Source organism: Ursus maritimus, unplaced genomic scaffold, assembly GCF_017311325.1.
Source record: "Ursus maritimus isolate PB19 unplaced genomic scaffold, ASM1731132v1 scaffold_13, whole genome shotgun sequence".
Classification (NCBI taxonomy): domain Eukaryota; kingdom Metazoa; phylum Chordata; class Mammalia; order Carnivora; family Ursidae; genus Ursus; species Ursus maritimus.
In genome coordinates this window covers 50085911-50112530 of record NW_024423675.1, presented here as the reverse complement: position 1 = coordinate 50112530, position 26620 = coordinate 50085911, and the positions used below count along the sequence as shown (strand labels likewise).

The following is a 26620-nucleotide window of genomic DNA, read 5'->3' as shown; positions in this document are numbered from 1 at the left end:
CTTCTAGTCTCCAGAACTGTAAGAAAATAAATTTCTGTTATTTAAGTTACCTCGTCCGTAGTACTCTGTTATGGCAGCCCTAGCAAACTAATGTAGTGTGTTAGAACTAGAGGAGGGGGATTTAACACCTCTCCAATTCTTCCTGAAATTATTACTCAAAATATGCATCTCTACCATCCCCCTATGGTGCTTAACAAAGATCTCAACCAAGTATTCTATGAATTTAGCATTCTTTTTGGATCCTCAAATTAAGTTATAGGCTTTGTAGTTAAAATACCCAATTGACCAGCTATTTTGGCGAATTAACTACATAGAAAACGTCTCTTTTAGAGGTTTAAAAAATTGAAGATCAACTAAATAGTGAATTAATGCTAACAGTCAAATTTTATCCTAAAAAGATAAAAAAAGGATAAAATGAAATGTATTAAAAGATATCAGATAGGGACATTGTAAATCCCACATTCATTATTATAATTGAGATTCATACTACCTATCTGTTCTTCAGTGAGTTTCTTAAGAGTCCTCAAGCACACGATGGCTATTTAATTATTAAAAAAAAAAACTGTTGTGATATTTGTGAATATTGAAAGATAACAAACTTTTCTAATCAAAAGAAAGAAAATTTTAATTAAATCATCCCTAAAGCTATGGTTGTCACCATTTACTTCTTATACGGAATCAATCCAATGCTAAACACATGTACACTTATAAACTGTCATCTATCTTCTTCCTCTCTAAATCAAATAAAGGATGACAGACACAAATTTTCATGCAGCTAATTAATGGAAAATAACTTTTAGATTCTGAGAGAAAATCAACAGTTTCTTATTTCATCTTTGCATACTTTAACCCCCTACCAGAAGAATGAATAATTCCTAGTGTTTTGGAAATGTCAGCCCACAGCAGGTCTTTCTAGAATTGATTATTTCACAAATGCACTGTCACATTCAAAACAGCCAAATTAATGGCGAATGAGTTATGCTGGAAGTTGAGAGTGCTCTTCATGTAACAGTGAGCATCTAATTAAATTACAGATATTAAGAGTGTCCTATAGCATAAATTGTTTAAACACCACATATACACATAACCACTATTACAATAAATAAAGCTAATACCAAAAGACAAATTAAGTCCCTTTAATTGCCATTCAAATTGCTCTTAAGTTGTCATACAAAAATTGCAGAGTGGATTATTATGAGCCAGCCAATTACTGTAACTCATAACAACAAATATAAATTTTTTTCTTTCAAAAGAAGACAGGAGGAAATAGGACTTATTTATATCAGGCTTCCCATAGCCAATGTGACACTACAAATCCGACAGCATTTATAAATTGAAGCAAAATCTTGAAATAATAGGTGGACATTCTTTTTTGTTATATTGTTGGCTAAGACTTCAAATTTTGGGAAAGTCATTCTTTTCAACAATTAACATAAATATTTCCACTAGGAAAAGTACTTTGAAAGTACTTCTTAAAAAACTCATTTCAAAATTTAGACATTTTGCGTTATCAATATATTTCATTCAATGATTATATTTTAAGGAGAAAAAAAAATGCAAACTTACGTGTCATATACATTGAGCAACCAGTTGAGACACATATCCACACAGAGCGGAACGTTGACCAGATCCTTGTGCATTTGTTCAAGGCCATCATAGGTTGTTGTCAGACAGTTGATGACATCTGGAACACTAAGCAACTGATCGTTTTGGTTCAGTTTGTGCTGCTTGAAAACTTCATTTGTTGTATTCAACTCTAAGAGGTCCACTAATCAGGTGATAGACAGGAATATGCACAGTCATTCTATTACATAACAACACTGAAACAACAACATTTCTCATCTTGAGTATTTAGCTTGATTCTCCAACTTAAGAATCTATCCTTTCCAGCTAATTTCAATTTTTAAAGAAATAAATAGCATTTCCATTCTTACACTTCTAAACTCTTATCTGTAATCTCTTATTTTCGTGCTTTTGCATCTAAACTCTGTTACTTTTCAATCTGATTCCATTTTTTGCTCTTTGGAATATCAGTTCTTCCTACTTTCTTTTTCTGGCTTTCCTCTCTTTAGGCTCTTTCTACTGTTAAACATAGGAAGGCATAAATAAATCTAGTCCACATAGTAGAATGTCTAAAATATGGCACTGCTCTTCTCCTAACTCCTGAGAACAGCCTGCTCGCCCCCTCCCAGTCTTCCTTTATACCATGGCCAAATCAATCATTCTGTTTCTCAATATGTACATCATGACATACAAAATTCACTGAAAATGTGCAGTTGAAAAATGGGTTCTGTCGAAAAAAAAGTAGTTCTCTACTGCCTGCTGAACAAACCTGATCTAGAATGCCCTCCCAATCTGGCCCTAACCTGGTTTGCTTCCCGTGATGCTTTGGCATAGAGACCATTTTAGCTACGTGGGATTCATAGAGGTCCACAGTACAGGCCCACATCCATGGGTCTTCGTGTATTTGCTCCCACTTTTATACTTCATGTGCAGAACATCTACGGAAGGACTGGCCAGTGCTAAAGCAGGGTGGGCACAGAAGGATAAGCTGGAGCCCCTACTCTCAAAGATGGCCAGTCAGAGAAGGAGGGTAAGCATACTGATAACTTTACTAAAAGGAGTGAAAATGCAATAAGAATACATAGATTTCTATGACAGCTATTACCGCAGGGAAGTAGAAGGAGCCTGAAAAAGGCTCCCTGGGCAGGTGGGGATTTGAAATGGGCCTTAAAGAATATAAGATACAAGAGACCACGTAGAGCAAGGAAAGAATTCTAGGAAGACAGAACTGCTTGGGAGAAGACAAGAATTCAAGGAAGCCTAGGGGGCTCTCAGAAATGACAATGGCGGTATGGAGGCTATTGGGCTTACACGGCGGTGGCACTGGTTATGGTGCGGCAGACACTTGGCACTCAGGGGCAGGCATGTGTTGCACTAGGGGAGATCTTCAAGGGCCAGGAGGAAGAGTTCAGACAGAAAAGGAAAAAACCTTACATAATCTTTCTTTTTAATCAACTTTCAGTCATTCATTAGCTAACTGAAAACAGGGAAACAGTAGATTATCAAATTACCATATATCTATACATTTATTGAGTGTAGAAATGACTCTTCTAAATCTAAAGACAAGGGTTTGGAAAAATACAGAACCCATATGAATTTAAGGTCTGCTCATTGAAATTCCCACTTTATAAAATGTTTTCCCTATCTCCATATTTAACTTTTTAAAAAAATATATTTATTTATTTTTATTTTAGAGAGAGAGAGGGAGAGCACGAGTAGGGGAGAGGGAGAGGGAAAGAGAGAGAATCCTCAAGCAGACTCCCCACTGAGCACAGAGCCTAACATGGGGCTCGATCCCAGGACCCTGAGATCATGACCTGAGCCAAAATTAAGAGTTGGACACTCAGCCAACTGAGCTACCCAGGCACCCCACCATATTTAACTTTTTAACATTAAAAGAAATAAGCTCAGGGGAGCTTTTTATTTTAAGATAACCAACTATTTCCTCCTTGCCTGATGCAAAACTAGCCCCTCAAAAAATATCAGATATTTTGACAGTTAAATAAAATGAATGAATAGCTTCTTTTGTATTTATCTATTTTTAACCACTGAAGAACCACTAATTTTGAATTTTTAAAGACATTTATGAAATGTGTCCGCTCTTGCTGCTTAAATACCATAGAATGATTTATTTTTTTCAAGTTACCTATAATGGAAGAGAACTGCTTTAAAATTATACAGATTAAAATTATTCCTAAACTCAACACAGAAGACTTAAAAAAAGAGATAGAAAGAGACAAATATACAACACAGGTCTAGATAATAGGTCAATCCCTCTCCTTCCGATGTCAAATATATCATTGCAAAAATTTAAGCTAATTGCAAAAATAACTTGTGTAAGCTTCACATGAGTTAGAGATGGTATCAGAAAAAAAGCTAAGAACCATCTGGAATCTTCAATATCATTTGTACCCTACTTCTTGGCACTGTACGCTGTTTTCAATTCTAAACTTCCAGAGGGCAGGAGCAAAATTCAAACTCATCCTTCACGGTGCTTGACAAAGAGAAGTGTTTCATGATGGTGGCAATGGAATTATAATTCCACACAGACACAAAGAAACATACTCAAATACTGCCAAAATGCTCTAAGTTTTCTGAATTCCAACACTAATTATGCCAGCAACTCAGCACAGCTATTGTATCCACACATGGCATCAAGTGACAACAGACCGAATTCCAAAAAGACCATTTCCTGGATCGTGCTGCCCTTGCATTTCTTCTAGAACAGTTTCCTTTGTGATACACTTTGTAGCTGTGACAGTAATTTGCCACATCCCACAGATGATCATGTCTTCAATTTTTAGTGATTTACTTTGACACTTCGCCTTAGTGCCTAAGCCAGGCATCTATCCTCCTTGCAATGTGACAAGTTTAGGTTCCTTTAAAAAATGCACTACATTTAAATCACACAAAATTATGATTTTCTCTTTTCAAAGGGAGATACAAATGACAGCTCAGTCATGTGGCAAATGAAACAAACAGCAGAATCATTTTCTAACCAACTTTCAGGCTTTTTCTTTAATCCCACATATGAGGCACAGGGGGTCGAATGGAAATGAATCATCATTCTGCTGTTCTGCAAAACCACACAGGTTAGCACCTGACCTTGGGCTTCTGTAGCTCTTTTGTTCTTGAACTGTTTGAACATTCCTTCTTAACACCTCTCCTACCTCCTCTTCCCCAGACACTTAGGAAATACAGGTGGCGCTCAAGGTCTTGCATCCACGCCCTCTCACTCTGTAATCCTGATACCCTCACTCACAGTCAATCCTTCAGGAGTCCCTTCTCTCTGGATGGCTCCTGATTCTGTTTTCTCATCCCGATCTCCTGCCTGAACACCTGACCCACATTCCTGCTGTTCTGTTCCCAAACAGAACTCTACTATTCTGTTTCTGGGACCTCCCCCTTAATATGTCCCAAATAAAGGTCTTATTATGTTGCAATCCAGGAATGGTGTTACCCCTTCTATGAACCAGGAGTCTGCAAATCGTGAAATGTGCTAACACTGTCCTTCTTTCACCCTCTGCCGGTTCTCAACTAGCAAATCCCCCCAGTCATCAGTTCTTCCTCCTCCTTACAAATCCATACCCTCTTCTCCCCCACTACTGCCACCCACCGGTTTAGCCCCCATGATCTTTTAACTGAACTATGTACTTGTTCACTTGGTCCTTCCTTCTGCCTTAGCTACTGTCTAAAGCGTACATCTTGTCTGGGCTACTTCCTAACTCCCACAAAACAGAAATGGTGCTATAGCACCCACTCTACGAAAAACAAATGCAAACATTAAATGCAACATTTTGAGAGCTTGAGGAACAAAAAAACTAAAGGAATGAGAAAAGGTTTTGTGGGGGAAAATGACCTTCCAAGTGGATCTAAACTGATTTTTAAGGACACGTCTGAATACTGGACAGATAACTCATAACCCACTCCACTCAGACTCCATTCCTCCTTACCCCTGATTAATAGCCATGTGCCTAAATCCTGTGTGACTTTTAAGGCCTGGCTTATATGCTTCCTACTCAAGGCAGCTTGCCTTGTTCTTTATGGCAAAGCCCATTCCATTATGAGGGCAACAGGAATCTGCTGAAAGCCTGTGTCCATGTGTAACATGCTATCTCTGAATGTAGGTTCTTCAAGTGTGGGAACCAAGTCTCTTTACATGGTCTTATCTCCTGCACAATCGTGGAGCCCAATAAGTGAATGAACAGTGACAGAGCAGTGACAGCATACCCTCTACATTAGGACCTGATGCTGGGTGGGGGTTTACACAAAATGAGACGACCCCTGACCTGAGCCATTCGCAATGGAGGCGGGGCACTCCTCCTAACATTATCTATCACACAAAGGCAAGCATATGGTGCTTAGGTGAGAAACAGTCGTTACAGGCAATCATAAAGTTCTGGAAAAATTGGAGGCAGGTGGGATTAGCTTGTAAACGTTTCCAAAAGAAGTAAATTTTTAACAGTGTCTGGGAGGAATAAAGGGTTATAGACCTTGCAGAGGAAGGGTCAGGGCATTTCAAGTAAACAGAAAAGATGGGAGGAGGAGGAACAGATTAATCATGAACAGGTGAGTTGACAAGTGGTGCAGAGGCCCCGGGGCTGACGAGCAGTAGGGGCAGGAGCAGCAGGGAAAGTGACGCCAGGTGGCTCCAAACACATCACCTCGAATATTTACAATCCCAGGCAACCCAGCGCTTTTCTCAGTACGCGTATCTAAGTGTCATGTAGCTTGGAAGAGGGAGGCGTTCCTCTTCTGCTCCTCTCAGGTTTGAAGGAATGAGCTGAAGGAGGGAGTTTTTTTCTTGCGCACTCAAAAGAACCAGCAGAGGAAAACACCAAATGTGTTAATATGTTTATCCAGCCACAAGTACTACTGAAAACTCGGGCCACGTTCATCATGACAAAAAAGCAGTCTTCGGTCAATGGAGATTTTGTGGCTGAGTCATTTGTCCTCATTTTATAGCTCATCAGGCCTGAGAGGACCTTCCAGATCTGTCAGCTGGATACTGGACATGCAGCTGAGCCCCTTTCAAAACTGCTGTCACCGAACACCCCTTTTGTGTGCTCCTAATTCATTTCCTATTCCCTTCTGGCTCAGTGTATAGATCACTGGCCAGGGTGCGTTGGCTTTACTGGTTTGTACTGGTCATTCTGCACCAGTGGCTTCCAGTTATCTGGGCCCCTGCGGATTATGTGTGTCAAAATCATCTCATTTTTCTCTTCCATCCATAAATCTGGAGATATTTTTTAGCCCTGGAAACTTCTCTTGCACACATAACTTGCATTTTTCTTATTTTAAAGCTTTCCATGGCTCTGGGTTTTTTTCTGAATGATTCTACACTTCTCTTTCCTCACCTTTCCTCACGTAACCAGCTCAAAATATAGTTCTAATTTCTACCGACTTTTAAAGAACAGATTTTTAACCTCAATATATCATTTTTTAAAGAGTAATATTCAAAGCTTCACTGAACTGCCTAGGTATATAACAATTATTAACAAAAGGTAGCAACAAGTATACATGGAATTATTCAAATTACCGGGCCGCAAAAATATGGGTGGACGTCAGTTTCCATGTTAACTATCTGACAAGGCCTACGTGCTCTTTGAATAGATTCAATCATTAAAACTATGACCACAAAGAGAATTCAGAGAGATTAAATCTATGCTTTATTATTACAAGTATTCATATTTCTATTTAAAGTTAGGTTGTTTGGGCATGTGTGTTGGAGCGGAATACCTCTTTGGTAAAATGGCCATCACAGAACCTTATTCTGAACAAACTCTCCGCAGGAAAAATTCATGTTGATAAGACCAAATGTCTCAAGACATATTTAAATAAATACAGAGTCTTTTAGCTAATTTTCTAGATACCAGTTCAAATTTGGATCAGGAATATTATTTTTTAGTATTTCTTTATTATATGATTGCATGGAATCACACTGTTTGGAATCGTATACCTCCACGTGAATACAAAGTACTAAGAAGGCGATGATCTACCATGATTTCCTGATTTAATCACTTTAAATTGGGTGGCAGCATAATTTTTGAAAAAGCTTTTTATGTTACTCCTGTATTTTGGCTAATTTTGCTCTCCAACTGAGAATGGCATATGTTCATTTGTTTTATTACTGCATGCATGCTGATGGGGCAAATAATAGAGCATTTATAGAAACACAGCCAATTCCTTGAGTGAGATACACTGAAAATGAGATTAACTCTACAAACACATCACCCTCTTCATTTATCTCTGTCTCAAAAAAAAAAAAAAAAAAAAAAAAAAAGGCAATCCAAAGAACAGAGTGGTTAACTTCAGTAGAATAACTCACAACACAGTGCTTTTTGTAGTCTTCGGATTTTGATGGCTGTGCGGTAGGCAGAGAAACGTACATTATTCAGGTCAGCTGAAATGGAAAAGGGAACACATTCAAAAGCATGCTTATTATTTAACTTCTATTGAATGGCAAGAACATATTTGTTTACTTCAGATGATGGAAAAGTATTATGTCTGTTCTCACTGAAAAGTCTTCTCAAAATCCACAGCATTTATTTAAGAGAATAATTAAATGTTCATTAGCACCATAGTGAGATACATTCCAAAGCAGTGCTACGCGGCTTTCAAGAGGGCATTATCCAATAGGAAAAGGAGGGCAATGAGGGAAAGGAAACATGGCCTGTTAACTTCTGAAGGCTTAATAAATCCATCACACTGCAGGCTCAGGGCCCTTCCTTCTCTACTGCTGGGAGGGACTCTCCTCCCGGGAATCTTCCTCAAGGACCATTAGTTTTCTGTCAATGAGGCTCTTCCTCTCACTACTCATAAAGCTAGTCTTATTTCTTCCATCCTGATCTATTTGCTTCTTCTGCTCTCTTATAGATGTGGTTAAAATTATCCCATAATCTATATTCAGATCTTTAGAAACAAGAGGTTAAATGTAGTTAATAATATGGTATTGTACATTTGGAGGCTGCTAAAAGAGTAGATCTTAAAAGTTATCACAAGAATAAAAAAATGTTGTAATGACGTGAGGTGACAGATGTTAAGTAGACTTACTCTGATGGACAGTTTCACAGTACATTCAAATATTGAACCATTATATTGTACACCCACAACTAATATAATCTTGGATGCCAATTATTTATTTCAGTGAAAAAGAAAAAAACACTTTGGTATCAAAGTTTGGTACCAAGAAAGATTTGGTATTAAGTTCAAAAAAAGGTATCATAATTTCTTTCTCTGTGTCCTAAAGACAGAGTGTCTGTATTAGAGACTCGTTGAACTGGAAGCAAACTCAGAAATCATCCTAGTTTGTATCGTCACTTTACAAACAAAAGAAAACCCCTGGTTTTTCTCTCATTTGTTCAGCCTTTGTAGCCGCCCTTACCCATCCAAATGAAAGCTCAAAGGGTGCCTGACATTTAAAGAGATCAAGAGGGGTGCCCTCCCTGTTGAAGTGGGAGTGGGTGTGAGAGCCTTCAGGCGCTGCTCTCCCCTCCCAAGCAGTGCTTATCTCCCCAAAGAGAAAACTCTCTCAAAACCACTGGACCAACCTAAAGGAAGCAGGCTAGGTCACCCGTTCAAAATCTACGAGATCAGAATTCTCTCTCACCACCTGTGTTTTCTTACATTTTTAGGTTGAAATGATTTTAGCTTTTCATGACTACTTCGACAGAATGAAATTAGGCAAGCCAATTTAGTAAGATTAACAGAATAAAATGTGAGCTAACAGGAAACTTAAAGCAAGGAATTAGAGGTTGCTGTGCTGTCATTGTGTTTTCAGGCAGAGCTGAAGTTTAAGATGACTCAATATGAAGGAGCTTGCATGCCTCCTTTTAAAATCAACTTCATGTGATTTCAAACCATGTGTTCTCTCAAGAAGAAAAGGTAAAAAGTGTGTCCTGCACTGCCCTCAGAAATTCAACTGCTTTTCTATGTCAGTGACACAGTCTTTTAAACATAGCATGCCATGTAGGAAAAACTGGTGCTTAGCTTCCAGGTAAGAATATACAATTATCAGTTGTTTAGGCTAATTAAATAAAATAGCACTCACCGAGGGATTGGAAGAGTTCAGTCATTTTAGGATGATCCCAACAGGTTGTCTGTGTTTGATGGCTGGGGGAAAAAAGGTAATATATTTAAATTAAAGAACAGACAAAATAATATAGGTCACATAGAACATATGCAAATAGAATGTTTACTCTAAGTTTTTAAAATACATGCAAAATGATCCCCATGATGGATCATTCTGAAACCCGATGTCCAGTTATTACTTAACATTTGAAACAGCAATAATAAATTTTTATTTGAGTAATTATACTGTGAAAATATGAGTAAAAAATGCTGTTGTATCTCTTTCGAAAAGATTTGCCACTACAAATTAAAACCCAGATATGAAGTGTGACCCTCGGGCCTCAGGCTTGATGCAGCCAGATCAATGTAGTTTCCAGAATAATTCTACTTGTGTTAGGCAGTTATAGATCCTCATTCAGAATAAATCCCCTGAGAGCAGAAGTGCTGTAAAGAGTTGCTAAACTTTAGAAGTCCTAATGAAATTTCCAAAGAACTGAGAAATGAAGAGTTTAACTCTGAATAACATCTTCACCTCACAATCAGGTGAGGCTCTCTCCTCTTTAACCTCCAGTTTCTCCTTCCTTGGTGTAAATTAGCCCTTTTCCCCTGTGGGGGCTCACTCAGAGCCCTTGAATTGATATAAAGATTATTTCAAGCTAAAGACATCTGAGATTGAACAGATGTAGAAAGAAGTCTTTTCAGAGCTTCCTTTATCTGACTAAACGCAGCAACTTCTGGGAAACAAGGCTACCATAAATCCTCTCTCTGGGGGAGTTTCGTGGCTATGAAGAAGACAGAAGAACCACTTGCACCTGCATAAACAAACATTATCACACACTTTCTTATCTCGTGTTTATTCTCCTAGAAGACCCATTTATCTTTCCTAAGAAACCTATTGCGTCTTCACAAAGGAGCCCTTTCTCCCCAGCTTCTTTCCCCTGCTACGCTGGGTACATACGTCCCCAATTCTCACCATCCCCTTGAGTTACTCATCACTGTATGTGTCTTGCACACATAAACCACACTCTTCTCTGGCTAATCTGTCTTTTGTCAGCATCATTCACAGACCCCCGGAAACTAACTCTAAAAGGGTGGAGGAAAAGTTGTTTTTCCTCCCAACACCCTCTTCCTGCGTATCTGGATTCTCTACTCCCCTTCTGCGTGCATCTCTTGCCAATGTGACTTCGTGCTCCTCTCAGCAATCAGCCTCCCTCAGTTATCCAGTCCTTTTTGATAGACATTGAACACTTTTTCCTATGATGTTTATTCTTCACTTAAGAAGCAAGTTTTACATTTTCTCTTTCTCTGTAAATTCCAAAACTAAGTCACAAAATTCGAAGTCTTTTGGGAATAAGATGCTGGTAGAAGAAATCCACACAGTGCTTAAATTAGGTTCCGTGTGTGTGTGTGTGTGTGTGTGTGTGTGTGTGTGTGTGGTAAACAGTTCCTAACTTCAATGGGTCAATGTCCTTATATTTAAAAATAGTTTACTGTCTCTTTTCTAGGTCAGAATAGAGTAATAACATTTAATAGTACTCCAAAGACTTCTTGGATAACACTCAGTTCTTACAAAAATGTTTAGTAAGCTAAGTGAAATGGCACAGTACACGAGAGAGTGGTATTAAAATATTCAAGCAATCAAATTTAAGAGAGATTATTTTTTAATCTAGATAATATAACAAAAATTGGGACATGTCACTGGGAAAAGGACATAATCACCGTTACATATGCATATATGACAGAACCCCCAAGAACTCATAAGTTGTTTTGAAAAATATTTAAAGCTTAGATATGAAATCGGGTATGTAAAAGGTCCTGTAAATTCCAAAAATCTCACACAAATTAACATGCCTAAAATGTGAAGTTCTATCCCAGGAGGAGCTGGAAAGTTGTCTAGCTCCCATACCTGATTGTTGACACCAATGCGGAGAAAAAATGTTTCCACCTTGTATTCTGCTACTGAACACCAACCAAACCATTCTACCATTTTACCCTCCAAGTTGCTCCAAAGACCACAGAGAAAGTACTGAAGCTGTCTGACCTAAAATTCTTACTATTCATAGTGTAGCCCAGACCTTGACAGAAATGCAGAATCTCCAACCTCTACTCCTATTGAACTAGAATCTTCAGTTTAACAAAATCCCATGGGATTGATATGCACGTTCACGTGTGAGAAGCAACTGACCTAAAAAGCTTCTAACGCATGAAGTAAAAAACAAAACAAAAACAAAAAAATAAAGACCTTTCCAGATTTTGTTAATAAAACAACTTCCTCTCTACCATCCATAAGAATTAAAGAAGAATTTGCTGGAAATAAGAGTGTAATTTAAAAAAATTCCATCAGGAGCTCCCAGTGTTAGACAGCGGACCAGTAGTCCCACAAGCCCCGTCTCTTTGGAGTAATTTAAATCCCCATGGCAACCCTACTGTCCAGAGGCAGACATCCCATCATCAAGGACCAAAGCAAAGCTCAAGAACCAAACTAAAGCTCTGAGCAATGCAGAGCCAAACTTTACACTGAAACAACAAATGGAAGTATTCTTTCTCAAGAATCCCAAGTGTGGAGCTCTGGCAAACAACTCCTATGGAACCATGAGGGGAAAATACCGCTGGGCAGCATGGCCCCGGCTGCGAATTCAATGAGAAGACCCGCTTGCTAATGGCTCTTCTGAGTGAAACCACTACTAGGAGCTGAGGGAACACACACATTTGGCAAACAGATGGAGGGAGGGAAATGGCATCTCCCTTTGTGAATTCAATACCAGTTGATTCATTAGGCAGAACTGCCAACGCTGAAAATAAACACAGCCTCTGGTTACAGAAGTATAACTGCAGCTTACCAAACAACAGTTAAAAACGTAGTAGATGCAGTTGGCTGTTGGATTTTTTTTCTTTCTCTCTCTCTCTCTTTTTTTAGTGGGGGGGAGGATTTTAAAGCAAAACCCACAATCAACCCAAAGGTTCTAAGTATTTGAACAGCTGCAGATTGCTCAGCTCATCCAGCCAAAATGCTTCCAAGTCCTCCCAGAGTAGGCAACCAAAACAGAATTGAAAGTAGCATTCTCCGCCCCCCCCCCCACCCCGCGACAAATAACAATAGCTTAGGTCCTGGCCAACCTCATCTCTGAAAGAGGAGTAGAACCTAATACTGTACAGCTTGATAAACTATAAAAAAATCCAACAAGGCAGCACTCAACAGGTAAGTGCAAAATCATATGGAGCAAGCGATGTGAGAGCCTGTGACGTATGAGTAGGGCACCGAGCCGTGCTAGGTTTGCTGGTGAAGGGAAAAACAGAAGGCCTTTCACGTGGGCGGAAAAGTTAGTGGGTCTCGGAGCTATTTTAAACTCTGGAAACTGAAGAAAACTGATAGCAATGCAAATGTTTCTTATCCATAGAAATGCAAATTGCGTCCATTGGGATGCAACTGATTCCTGTCCTGTGGACACAGACCAGTGAATCAGCTTCGCACCCAGCGGTAAACTTCCTTTTAGCCTCCCTTATTTGGCTATAAAGATGCAGTTCTTAGTATTCTCCTGGGAACCTCTTACAACTTCTTACCCATTCCGTGGTTAGTGAGTTAGATGAAATCTTTGATGCACGTTCTTTTATATTTTTCAAGACTTTCCCTAATTTTGATTTGATTGATTTATTTAAATTTTTACTGTTGGAGATGTAACACCGTGTAAGAGTAAGGTGTACAACGCGTTGGTTTGATACATCTATACACTGCAGTAGGCTTACCACAGTTGTGTGAGCTAACCCTCTATCTCATCTCATAATTATCATTTCTGTTTTGTGGGGAAAATATTTAAAATCCAGTCTCCTGGCAACTTTGAAGTTTAAAACATAGTACTGTTGTGAGTCATCCCTGTGCTGCACATGAAATCTCCGTTAACTGTTGTTGTTTTTTTTTTAAACATCCTTTAACACCCTGGACAGTTCTGGTTTCTACCTGCTATCCCATATACTTATTAAAAGAGCACCCCGGTACTCTTTAAGTGTCCTGGCTAAGATTACATGTGCTCCCTGTATTGTATGGACTTTGATGAAATATTGAACCAATAAGGTTAATAAGCAATACACGTTTTTACCTATTATTATTCATAATGTATTCTCATGTGCCACAGAAAGTAAAACACAAATAAGATTGTACACCCATGAAGAGAACACAAAAATGTGTAAAACAACATGGTCCAATATATGAGACAATGAACCAACAGCAAAGTACATGTAATTCTGATAGATTGATAAGATATTGACTTCTGGGCAACAGACTGCTCTGGGGAAGACACTTTGCAAACCCATTTGTCCTTATTAGAGTGGCCTCATTTTTTCCCCATAAAACATTAAAAGATGACAAGAAGGCATCCTGCTTACCCCAAACCTGACATTAGTCAAACACATTTACTTGTTACTCATCTACTCAATTTTATGCTTGAAACTGGATTTTGTGAGTTTTGCCATGTGTCGTTTCATTTCAATGACAATTCTAAGGGCATATAAGAGAAGAAAAAAATTAAAGGTGAGTCAGTTAATTAAAAATACCTGTGAGAGAAAAAGAACGACCCATATTGTTCAGGGATAAGACAATCACGGAAAGAGAACTATTTCTTCTTTGCTGTGCACAGTAGAAGATGACACAGTAGGTCAGGATGCATAATATTAATTACAGTAATAGCCTATTATTTGAGGGTCCAGTCTGTACCAGGTGTTCTTCCAAACACCTTCCTTGTGTAAATTCAATCAGCATAAAAATTCAATGCGTTGGGTGCCAACAGTATCCCCATTTTACGGATGAAGGAACTAGGGCAGCGAGGGCACTTAGATAACTTGCTCAAGGTCTCAGAGTTAGTAAGTAGTAGACATGGAATCTGAACCCAGATGGTCTGATTTTAAGCCTGTGTTCTTAATATGGAAGTATACTTGCACGACTGAGATTTTTCTAACATCTTTCTGATGAATCTGTCTAAATCTGAGTCCATGGTCCATCATTATAATCATTACAAACAATCTCATCTGCCTTGCTTCTCACTCACTTCTGGCAAAACCCAAGCATGGATCAGCTCAATTACTTGCCTTCTCTGGACCTGAGCAGCTGTGCATGAATACAGCTGGAGAAAATCACTCAACAGACAGACTAATTTTACTTTAAATATTTAACTTCAAACCTCAAATGTCCAACTGCTGGCAACCACACAACGTTCCCTAATAAACTTGCTTCCCAGACCCCAAGACAATCTACTACTGCCTTCTCTCTCCCAAACCTAAGTCAGTTTCCTTCCCTGCCTTCTATCATTTCACTTGATCTCACACTTCATTGAAAAAACTAGAAACCACCAGATTAGAATTCCTCCATCTTCTCCCCACCAAATCAATAAATCACCTTCCATCAGCCAGACTGTCTTCTTCTCTCCTCCTTCTTGAGGAATCCCTCTTCCTGTCAAAGGCCAATTCTTTCCAAAGATTTCTTTAAAATCTCTCGTCCTGCATTATTAGCCCCCTTCTCAATACGATCATTCTCAGAATATAAATGTTGAAGGATTGGCCATCCTTACACACACACACACACACACACATTCTCTCTCTCTCTCTTTCATCCCTACCTTGACTCTACATTTCCTGCTGTTACCTTTTCCTCTTCTTCACAGACAAAATTCTCAAATGAGGAGTGCACAACCTCATGCCCCATTCATTATTGAACCCACATTTATTTTGCTTCCAACTTCACTCCTCTAACCCACTGGCCCTATCAAAATTACGAAGGAACTGCGTGTTGTCTGATGGAGTGGCTGCTTTTCTCTCATCAATGCCCCAGACCGCTTCTCAGTGTGGGGAGAAATAAGGGAGAGAAAATCAACTCCGTAAGTCAAAAAGCACAGTAGAAGCTAACAGGTGCTATATGGAAAAGAGAGAATCTCCAGAACGACGACGTGGGCTCGGGCTTTTGCAGGCTCTGCTAACACCTTCTTTACATATGCTTATGAAAGTTTATATAGGAATATAGGAATCAAGCAGGAGGTCCCAAATAATCAATTTGCATTTAGGTGATTAAAGTATAAAGAGTGAAAACAAATTCTGGCAATCTGATGCAATGGTATTTATCTGTGTAGTATCTTCTTAAGGATCCAAAAGGTGACATTCTCATCTTGGAATTGATAATCTCTGCAATCCTTTATTTCACTTGAGACCAGAATATATGAAGAATGTGGAGTACTCCTGCCAGTATGCAGATTCTTACTGCGTGTATGTGTGTGTGTGTGTGTGTGTGTGTGTGTGTGTGTGCGTGTGTGTTGTGTGCCCGACTAATTGAGGGGCCGGTGGGGGATGGATTGGGCAGGAGATGAGGAAACAGTTTCCTCCAGGGGACGAAACATATGTGCTCAGGTTACAGAGAACTTCTTGAACCCTCACAAACACTTTCTGCCATCATCTAGGCTTTTAAAGGCAGGAAAGCCAAGGTTACAGTTTTTAAAATATAAGAATAAATCTAAGGGAAAACTTAAGAAAGTCTGAATGTCAACATTTCAGGGAAAAAGCCTTTCTGTTTAAATTCCAAATAAGATACAGGATCCTATTTGATAACAGATCCTGTAAAAGCATAGTCTTCCTTAAAAAAATGTCACTAGTTTGGGGTGCCTGTGGCTCAGTCAGTGGAGCACGTAATTCTTGATCTCATGGTCATGAGTTCAAGCCCCATATTGGGCATGGAGAGGAAAGGAAAGGAAAGGAAAGGAAAGGAAAGGAAAGGAAAGGAAAGGAAAGGAAAGGAAAGGAAAGGAAGAAAGAGAAAGAAAGGAAGAAAAGAAAAGAAAGAAAGAAAAGAAAAGAAAAGAAAAGAAAAAAGAAAGAAAGAAAGAAAGAAAGTGCCACTAGCTTGTCACGATAATGAAGACACAAGGCCGGAAGACTAAACTGTCAACAATAGATAACTGCAAATCTATTGGATTCAACTATAAAATGCACTGAAAATAATTTCATGCTCAGGAGTAGGTTAAAAGACACAAGCATGTAAAGGGCTATATAGAGACAAAGCCTACTGCAACCCTAAATACAAATGTCAATATTCCAGGCATGGTTGATAGAACAATTTGTTACAAAACACTACGACAAGGTTTGTTTGTATTTGTTTTTAAGTGAAGTAGCAGAATTCATGTAAAAATGGATGTGCCTGGGTGTGCAGGGAGCTTTGGCTGATACTTGTTTTGAGGGCACTGGAAGATTGGAAGAACGAACATCACACACTCAGTAAACCCAGGGGAGCCCTACTTTGGTAGTATCTCTGCGTGGGCCCAGAACTCAGAAGGAGCCTCACCTGTGACCCAAACTCTACCCCATGTCCCTCTAAGTTCTCACACTAGGGAGGATCGGACCAGTAATCGACGTTAATCAACATTCCTGCAGGTCATCTGTTCTTGAGTTGGCTCTGGGGCGCCCTCTATACCCTGCCCGGGGTGTCAACTCCAGGATTATTTCCCACCATAGTTGAGTTTATCATTGTATCCTTCTAGCTTGTTTTTTAAAGCTGAATTTATATTATTTAGATTTTTTAAATTTATTACTTTATCTCTTTCATATGTATTATTTAAAGGAGAAATTAATTTTTTTCTATATCGTCATATTGAATCTTAACACTGTATCATTTTACTTTATAATCCATAGAGAAAAAGATAGTCTATTTCTTTCACAATTTATTTGATCATTATTGCTTTTGTACTTTTGCTAGTTTCAATGACTTTTAAAAATTTAATCTTTACAAACCAAAGTACAAATATCTCCTTTTCCTCCTTAGTGGCCCCATAGTAACCTTTTTGTACTGTATAGGAAACCTTTATTAGTTGCAAATTTGACCCTAAGAGTCAGACTGCATGGTAAGGCTGATGGTGCCCCTATAACACAGGGAACTGAGTAATCTGTAAGATAACAAGCCCAAATTCCACTTCATGGTATTAATAACACCGACCCCAGTAATGTATAGATGAATGGCAGGAAAATAACTTTTTAAGTCCTGCACTAGTCAATGCCTTTCTCAGACAATGTAACTTCGACCGGAATTATCTCAATAAGTCAGGGCACTGGTAAATTCCCTGGAAGTTGTCCGGTTACGGTTTGCCAATACAAGGCTGCCGCAGGGCAGGCTATTAGTTTTCTCGTCGGCCAAGGTGAGCTCACTTGTCTGAAGCCGCCTCCAAGTGCAGGACGTGTAGGATCCCAAGATGCTTACATTCTTTCATAATACAACTCCGTTCTTCCCTCCTCATCAGCAGAGTTGGGCCAATGAGCTTTAAATCTTTATTTTCAACATAGATAAAGTCCTAGACTGTTTGTTGGAAAAATCGACTCTTCAGTACATTCTCTCAGGCTTCTATTTCATTTCTTTATCATTAAAACCAAAACACAAGCTCTGCTCTTGGAAAGAGACTCAAAGTGTGTCCCAAGACTTCTCCACTAAAAATCTGGCACCAAAAGGATGCCGTCTCTCATCTTGATTAAGGAGGAAGAGAGATGAAGACAGCTGTAGGAGGCCTTTCAGAGAAAGCTGTATTTGTCTTTCATTGTTAGTTACATCTTTGTTATGGATTTATTTTGTTTTGGGACGAGTTTCCTCCAATCTCTGAACAGAAAATGCTTTATGTTAATTTCTTCTTTGTTTTGTTATACATAACCTTCGTTAGCTTTGACCTTCTTGTTAGGCTGAATATGTGGATATCCCTTTGCTGCCACTCTTACCTGCTCTTACTTAAGGAAGAAATATTTCACCTACATCATCGAAATGAGTCCACGATTCCTCTAAAGAAATAAGCATTAATTCTCTCCGTTAGACTGTACATATATAATGAGACAAGGAAATACAGTTTATGCAAATAAACTGCATGACTGCTATAAAGAACAGCTACTTGCTCTCCAAGATTTCATTTACAACTATAAACTTTGGTTTTTTTCCCAGCAATTGATGGATTAGGGCAGCAGAGAATGCCCTTGGGAGGCAAGAAAGGGGAATTATCCTTAATGGACACGAGAAAAGGAAAATGCAAAGGAGATGTAATAAATGGAGGAAAATTCTGATTTAGGCCTTTTCGTCCAGGGGAGTGAGAATAAGGCACAGAATGCATGGAATCGGTATCTGTAGGTAAAGATAGTTTATTCTGATTAATACACTGTAATATTGAGAAATGTCAGTTTCAGAGAATGTGATATGGATTATCTATTAAGAGATGACTAAAATGTTCCCATTAAAGTTGTATGTGTGTGAACACACTTAGGATTCTATAAAGAATTTAGGTTTGCCCCTCAGATTCTAGTGGAAAAACTGTTCAGATGTGAGAGCAGCAGCAGCATTTCTGCCAAGGCTTACTGCAAAGTCATGCACTCTGGCTTTAGAGATGACATAGCAGAGGGAGAAAGGAAAACCGTACTTCCTAACAGCTTACTAAATTCTATGAAAGAGTACGACTTACCAACAGACTGGACATGTACAGAACCATCTATGCTAAAAGCCCTACGGGACTTATGAGCCAGCTCTCTTAGGGATCCTAATCATGGATGGAAATCTACCCAGTGACAGAAATCTCTGACCATGGAACTGAGGAAACATAGTGGAGGGATACACAGTTTGCTCCCCTACCTCTGAACTCCCGTCAAGATCCGATGCGCAGGACTGTGGAGAACTATATTTTTCTATCTATACAAAAGCACCTTTGTCCATGACCTCACCACAGTGTGACATTTCCTTAAACATATAAAGCATACATTACTCTATGGAAATGAGCCTATGAAAATTAGTTCTCCACTCAATTGCTGGCCCAGAGTAGATGCATCATAAATGGCAACCAATCCATAGCGTGTAAAAAAGGATGTTTGCTCAAATTTTCTCCACCTGACTGCTCCTTCCTAAACAGAAGTCTTCATCCCACCCAAATTTTCCATGTGACTAAAATTTCTGTTCTCTACTTCACTCAATGCAGAGAACTGGAGGCGTAGCGGTCAAGAGGGCAGGAGCTGGAGTCATCCCCTGGGTTCGAACACTAGCTCTTTCTCGTACTGGTTGTGTGACTCAAGCAAGCTATGTGTGTACTTGTTATCTAAGCCTTGTCTGTAAATGGGGTAATGACAGTACCGACACTTCAGTGAGAATTAAGAGATAATTACAGGATTAGCACAGTGGCTGGCAAATGAATATTCAAAAAATATAATTCGTTTCAATGATCATTATTATCACCCACTATGACTATTTATTATTATTATTTCTGGATCAAAATGAGAAGCAATGAGTTTTATATGATTAATGGGACATATTAGGAAAGTTCAACCCAAAGCTTTTGCTCATTGTCCCCTTTGCGCCTGAAACGCCCTGGATATTAACTTTCAGCTGAGGAAGTGAAAAACGTGTGCAAAACACAAACACATGACCAAAAATTCACAGAGAAAGAAATCTGGCTTTTACGGTAGATTTTTGTATATTGTAAAGGCAGCAGGAACCTTTGCAGGTTTCCTTAAACTGATAGAACAATGAGTTGTCACTGGATTACACTAGAAAAGAAAAAATAACTAGATCAGATTTGGAGAGCCCACCTTAGAAGCAGCAAATATAATTTAAAGATATGAGTTTCAACTTAAGATATTAACATAGAGGGATTGATACTACACAGACCCTTACAGTTCAGATCTATATTCTATCATCTTATAGAAACAAATGAGTCTGGAACCACTGCAGTTCACCTCCAAATATTAATGAAAAAAACGCTTACAGAGAAAGAAATGCATTGGGGAGCCATCAAAGTACGTTTTAGCTAATCAATAAAATTAAAATATGAAATAAAGACAATTTGTTCTTCCTGTTCTCCTTTCAACTTTCTCACTATATTCTGGCATTAGAGTATACAAAATTATACATTTCCATACTGAAAACAACTACATTTCTACCTGACTCCTATTTTCTTTTTGGCTAAATGAATACATCCTAATATGCTCCAGGAAACTCTAGCTGCATGACAATCATGCTAAATTTGTTTTTAACATTCTTCCTCTACTTAGTTGTGCAGCCATGCAAAGGGAAGTGTATATTAAAAGCCCTTTCACTCATTATTTACTTGCTTATTAATTTACTTGGGAATTAAATTTTGTTTTCATAACAATTCTTCATCTGGAAATACTGGCTTATATTAACCCTACCTCCAGAGATTGATGTACTTTATTATGAAGAAATAACCTGTTAAGTTATACAACAGAGCACGTAATGAAAGAATCTGGCTAAAAAGTTTTCTAAATATAAGAGAATTCATCCCATATACCTACAGAGATCTCTAAATATTTCAAAGTCCTAAAAGACATTTAACAGTAAAACTATATATATTCAAGAAAATTCAATCTTTCACTAATGACGTTGAAGATATTTTAGGATGCTACAATCCTAGACGTCACATTAAACATATTGGCCATCATTGTATTATACATATTTTCTTTTTTTTTTTTTTCCGTTATAAATTGTTTTTTTTTTTTTTATTAATAATGATTTTTTATTATATTATGTTAGTCACCATACAGTACATCCCCGGTTTTCGATGTAAGGCTCGATGATTCATTATGTATTATACATATTTTCAAGTGCTGGTCATGGTCATGGCGCTCTAGCCAATGAGATGTCAGAGAAACTAGCTTTTGCTGTACTGGTCTGTCCCATCAGAACTCACAGTCTGAACAAGAATATAATCCTGTGAGAGCCTACCAAAATTATAAAAATTCTGAATTAGTGAAACTTTGACTCAATGTCATTTTTAGTCATATATAACCAACCTGGACATACAGAAATTCCTTTCTAATAGTAGTGCTAAAATTCAAGATGGATTTTTTAAAATGGCAAATCAAATAATCACTGCATAACATAATCAAACAAGAGAATTAATATACTCTTTATTCAGTAAAGACAAAAATCTGCCTTGCTGGATTGAATCAACACTTTAAAAAAAATCAGACAGTAAGGATTCTTTGTCAGTGGAGTAAAACAATTTAATTTCAAATAATTTCATGGACTTCTTGATTTTGTATAATACATGTATTAGTTTTCTATTTTGCTGTAACAAACGACTCCAAAATAAATGTCTCTCTAAGCCCAAATTGAGGTTTGCAAGTCTGTGGTCCTCCTTGGAGGTTCTAAAAGAGAATCGCATTGGCTTGTCTTTTCCAGTTTCTAGAGGCTGCGAGCATTCCCTGACTCATGGCCCCTTCTTCACCTGCTATTATTATTATTATTATTATTATTATTATTATTATTATATTACTGTTGTTCTAATGAGAAGGTAAAAATTTTTTAAATCGTTTAAATTTGGATCCGATGATTACACCTTCTTTCAATAGATAAGTCAATTTACTCAGCCTCTGACTTCTTTCCATTCATGCTTGCACAAATTTGATACCAGCCAATTGCTTTGCTACCTTATCCTTAAGTTTCTCGCAACCCAGTACACTATAGACTCTACAGTGAAAGAAGTAGTAAATTCCATTGCGGCAATATAACATATACTATTATTATATTTCATATATGGTATGGTGATTTTTTTTTACCCTGAGGATACATCCCAGACCACAATAAAACCCACATAAGGAAATACTATTTCACAAACACTGACTTCATACACAAATTTTTCAGGAAGAGAGGTATTGGTAGAGTAGATTATTAGTGTCAGCATGGGTTTTGGAGATCCACATGCCATTTAGGAAAGATACAGAGGAAAGTTGGCCCAGAGATCTTTTCCCAACTTGCCTGAGGTCAGCTGGCTAATCTGAGACAGAGTTGACTCCTAATAATAGTGATTATTTTCCCCATAATTATGATGCTGTTCACCATACACATAAAACAGAGTCAGCTAGGGCTGTCATCACTTTAACACATTGTAAATCAACAGCTTTGCTAATTTACACCTCAAAGGATTGTATCGTTCTGTCCTAGGACAATACTTAGCCTAGCCAAGGATCAAATCCTACTGAGACCTTGTATAAAAGATACAAAATGTATAAAATGTTACATAATAAGGAGAAACTTAGTATGTAAAAAGGAGAAACTGTCAAGTTGACAATAAAAAAGAAAGGATGACATAAACCTAAACTGATATTGCAGATAATTTCCTTAAGTCAAAAAACCCTGAAAATATGAATTTTTTAATGATAAAAACACTGCTTCTTTTTGGTGGATTAAAATGAGACGAGTACAGCACTTTTTAAGTGGATTTTCTGGGAGAAATAAAAATGGTTTAGAATCAGGACAGTTTGAGAAACATCATCGTGTCAAGAGTTTGACATATTTATTTATTTAAAGATTTATTTTTAAGGACTCTCTACATGTAAATGGGGCTTGAACTCACAACTCTGAGATCAAGAGTCTCACACTCCACCAATTGAGCCAGCCGGGTGCCCCAAGAATCTGACATATTTAGAAATTTTGTCATTTTCCCCAAATATTTTAATATCTGTTTAAAAAAATATATGGTAAACATACCTACAGCCTTAACCTAATAAACTACAAATATTACTCTGATTTTTAAACTAACTTCTTTTAAATATTAAATATATACAGTTTCCTTCAGACAGAAGGATTGAATTCTATTTGCTAAAGTTACAGGGGAAAGCCTCTTAAGTTATCAACAGAACTTTGTTTTTTTGGTATCATAAAGGAGAATTAAAATCAACTTACTTGATGTAATAGGGCACTTTATTATGTGAAATGGATCTTTGCCATGGCAGCTGGACTGAAGCTGAAGAAACAAAGGGAGGTTACTGGAAACACTGCTCACCCAAAGCCTTATGCCATAATGCAAAACAACTGAACACATTTTATAGCCAATTCAATGGGAACTGCTCTGGTGTTTGAGCCGGATTCCTATAATTACGAAATCTGCGAGGCTAAACAAAGAGTGGCTTTTTAAAGATTCATTTGAAGCAAGGAATGAAACAACACAGGTTCAACTTCAAATGCCACCTCTAACTAATTGAACCTGTTGCTAAAAATACTTTTCAAAATCAAGTTTTACTGTTTATAACCACCCCAATTTAAAACTTCGTGCTATCCAGAAAATGGACTCTGTATATATTTTTGATTAAGCTAAAACCAAAATTAATTTGATCTGGTACATCCAGATTATAAACTAGATTTTGCAAGACTGAATTTTCCAGATCATTAATAACATGCTTTACTTTGCTTCATAGGAATAACTATCTAGGACAGATGGCATTTAAACAAACTCATTTGTATGAATTTTAAAAAGGAAAGATTAAGATAAACAGAGGCAAAGGGTTGTAAAACAAAACAAAACAAAAACACAAGGTAATTATCTGGATAGAAGAATCCCAAATACTTTCATCTGAAATGCACAGAAAATACAGTTTCCTACTTTTACATTAGATATCACTATGATTGAGATTTTATGTTTTGTTTTAGGTATTTATTTTTGTTGAGGTACTTATTTCTTACAATTCCAGTTATTCTTTATTTATAAAAATATACTATTCTTTTATAATTATTTGAAGACTTATTTAAGAAGAGTTGAACATGTAAAGCTAGAGCTACTAAATAAACTAATAAACAAGCAATTCAAGCAAATCTTTACAATTATCACCAGGCTCTCATAGAGCCAGTTGTCATCAATGTTTTTTTTTTCTGAATTTCATGTCATATTAACGTCTTACAAAAATATAACATTCTAAACTTTGCAAAGCCTTTTCAAATGTATCTATTGATAAGGAAGCCAACAACTCCATATTAGAGCTCCAGCTGATACATAAGGAACTAGATACTCAGAAATGACATGAATTGCCCCATAAGGAAATGGCCGAGCTCAGACATGATCTCAAGATTTCCGACCACTACTTCAGCAATTTTTCTCTTCAACAATTCTTCTTCTCTTTATAAGATGTGAGCACTCCCTTCTCCAACTATATCATACATGAAAACATAAAAGGGTGATGGAAACATGGAAGTAGGTATAATAAATTTCTCATTAGAACCAACCTCATTTCAGTGTTGGCAACAGGCTAATAGGTCAGGGTTTTTTTGTGTCTAACTAAACAGACTCCTTTTATAACCATGGCCAAAGTCCAAGAGAGATTATAAAGCCAACGATTCCAAGCAGCAAGAGATAACAATTATTCAATTTATTAATTGGGATTTTGTTTACACTTTTCCATTCATGTTAACGATTGTTTTGATTTGAAAAACTCTGACCTCCTTGGACTATCAGTGACAGACAGTAACAGGCAACATGCTTGGGTTTCACAAAGTACATGTGAATTTTACCATGTTTCCTTTCTTAAAGAACATGAGTTGGATTTTTATTATGAAAGAATGGCTGCTAGGTGAAAGTGTAGGGTTTCATCAATACTCATAGATAGCTAATCTTTAGAACTGTAAATAGAGTCACAATTATTTGTGAAATTCCTCTTTAATTTGGCCTTAGCACATAGCTTAAATTAAGTTTAAGAAATATGAAGTAGGGGTGCCTGGGTGGCCCAGTCGTTAAGCGTCTGCCTTTGGCTCACGGTGTGATCCTGGCGTTATGGGATCGAGCCCCGCATCAGGCTCCTCCGCTGGGATCCTGCCTCTTCCTCTCCCACTCCCCCTGCTTGTGTTCCCTCTCTCGCTGGCTGTCTCTCTCTCTCTGTCAAATAAATAAATAGAATCTTAAAAAAAAAAAAAAAAAAGAAATCTGAAGTAGTTCATACCTAATGAAGAGACTGTAAACTTATTTACTTTATCAACACTGATGGCGTCCCCACTTTAGAAATGCACCCTTGGACCCCATATATTCCAGGAAGGACTACAATCACTCAAAGATAGGCTATCTAAGGGCTCAGGTGTGCAGAACAGAAAACATGGGGGGGGGGGGGGAGAGAAGGGGTGGATCATAAGGACTGGAGGACAGAAGGGGCAGGAAATGACTAATTCAGATTCTTGAAACTGTGAAAATAGAAAAGCCTGACCTTGAATTGAGATAAAGCAGATTATCAACCATGACAAAAGATTAAGGGAAAATATAAATGTAATCAATTTAGTTGGAAGACAGGGTATTACTTCAGTTTTCTCTATTATTATAGATACAAAGAAGTTACCATAATTGGGAAATACACTGTGTCTTAAGTTTTAAACATTTATATTGAATTAAGCAAACTTTTCTGGCACATGTTTGCCAGCAAAAATAAAAAAGAAATTAATAGTGAAAGCGTCAGTGCCAAGAACTGTGCGAGGTGCTGTGAAACTCACTGTGCTTTCTCACTTAATTTTCAAGGCAATCAGAAAAAATAAGTATTATTGTAATAATTTTCAGATAAAGAAATTAACTTTCAGGAATCTACAGGTCTGGCAAAAGGCAGACTTAATATTTGAATCTTAATTTGGATGACTCTGAATCCTACATTCTTTAGTTTCCCCAGCAGTGAGTGATAAAGAAAGTAGCAGCTCAAATTACTTAAATAAGATCTCATAAATTAAACATTTCAGTGGGAGAATATTACATAAAAATCTACATATGTGGTTTGGCTACATCTGTAATACTTGACCAGAAAAGTTAAGTATGATAACAGTGAACCTAATAAACAAAAACCTCAGATTCATGGGGAGTTATTTTTTTTTATTGCTAAAGATACAAGTACATTTTAAATTAATAAACGCTTTTCAAGAAGAAAAACTAATTAGAAATCTTAAAACGTTAAAATGATTGCTTTTTGTTTTTTTTAAAGATTTTATTTATTTATTTGACAGAGATAGAGACAGCCAGCAAGAGAGGGAACACAAGCAGGGGGAGCGGGAGAGGAAGAAGCAGGCTTCCAGTGGAGGAGCCTGATGTGGGGCTCGATCCCAGGGATCCAGGATCACGCCCTGAGCCAAAGGCAGACGCTTAATGACTGAGCCACCCAGGTGCCCCTAAAATTATTTCTTTATTGTGAAAAAGTTCATAACCTTTGCTTATGATACAGCAATGATGATATGATACTATTATTA

The 26620-nt window shown here is 37.7% G+C and overlaps 1 protein-coding gene across 6 annotated transcripts in view; it reads right to left on the bottom strand.

The window, feature by feature from the left end:
* Positions 1 to 26620, bottom strand: part of UTRN (utrophin) — a 485166-nt gene that overhangs the window by 55473 nt on the left and 403073 nt on the right. For all 6 annotated transcript variants that reach the window (XM_040627923.1, XM_040627919.1, XM_040627921.1 and 3 more), the window contains 4 exons: positions 23321 to 23381; positions 9614 to 9675; positions 7892 to 7966; positions 1567 to 1768 (listed from right to left, as the gene is read on the bottom strand). In XM_040627923.1, the coding sequence (XP_040483857.1) occupies positions 1567 to 1768; positions 7892 to 7966; positions 9614 to 9675; positions 23321 to 23381 (400 nt within the window). The remainder of the gene's footprint in view (positions 1 to 1566; positions 1769 to 7891; positions 7967 to 9613; positions 9676 to 23320; positions 23382 to 26620) is intronic.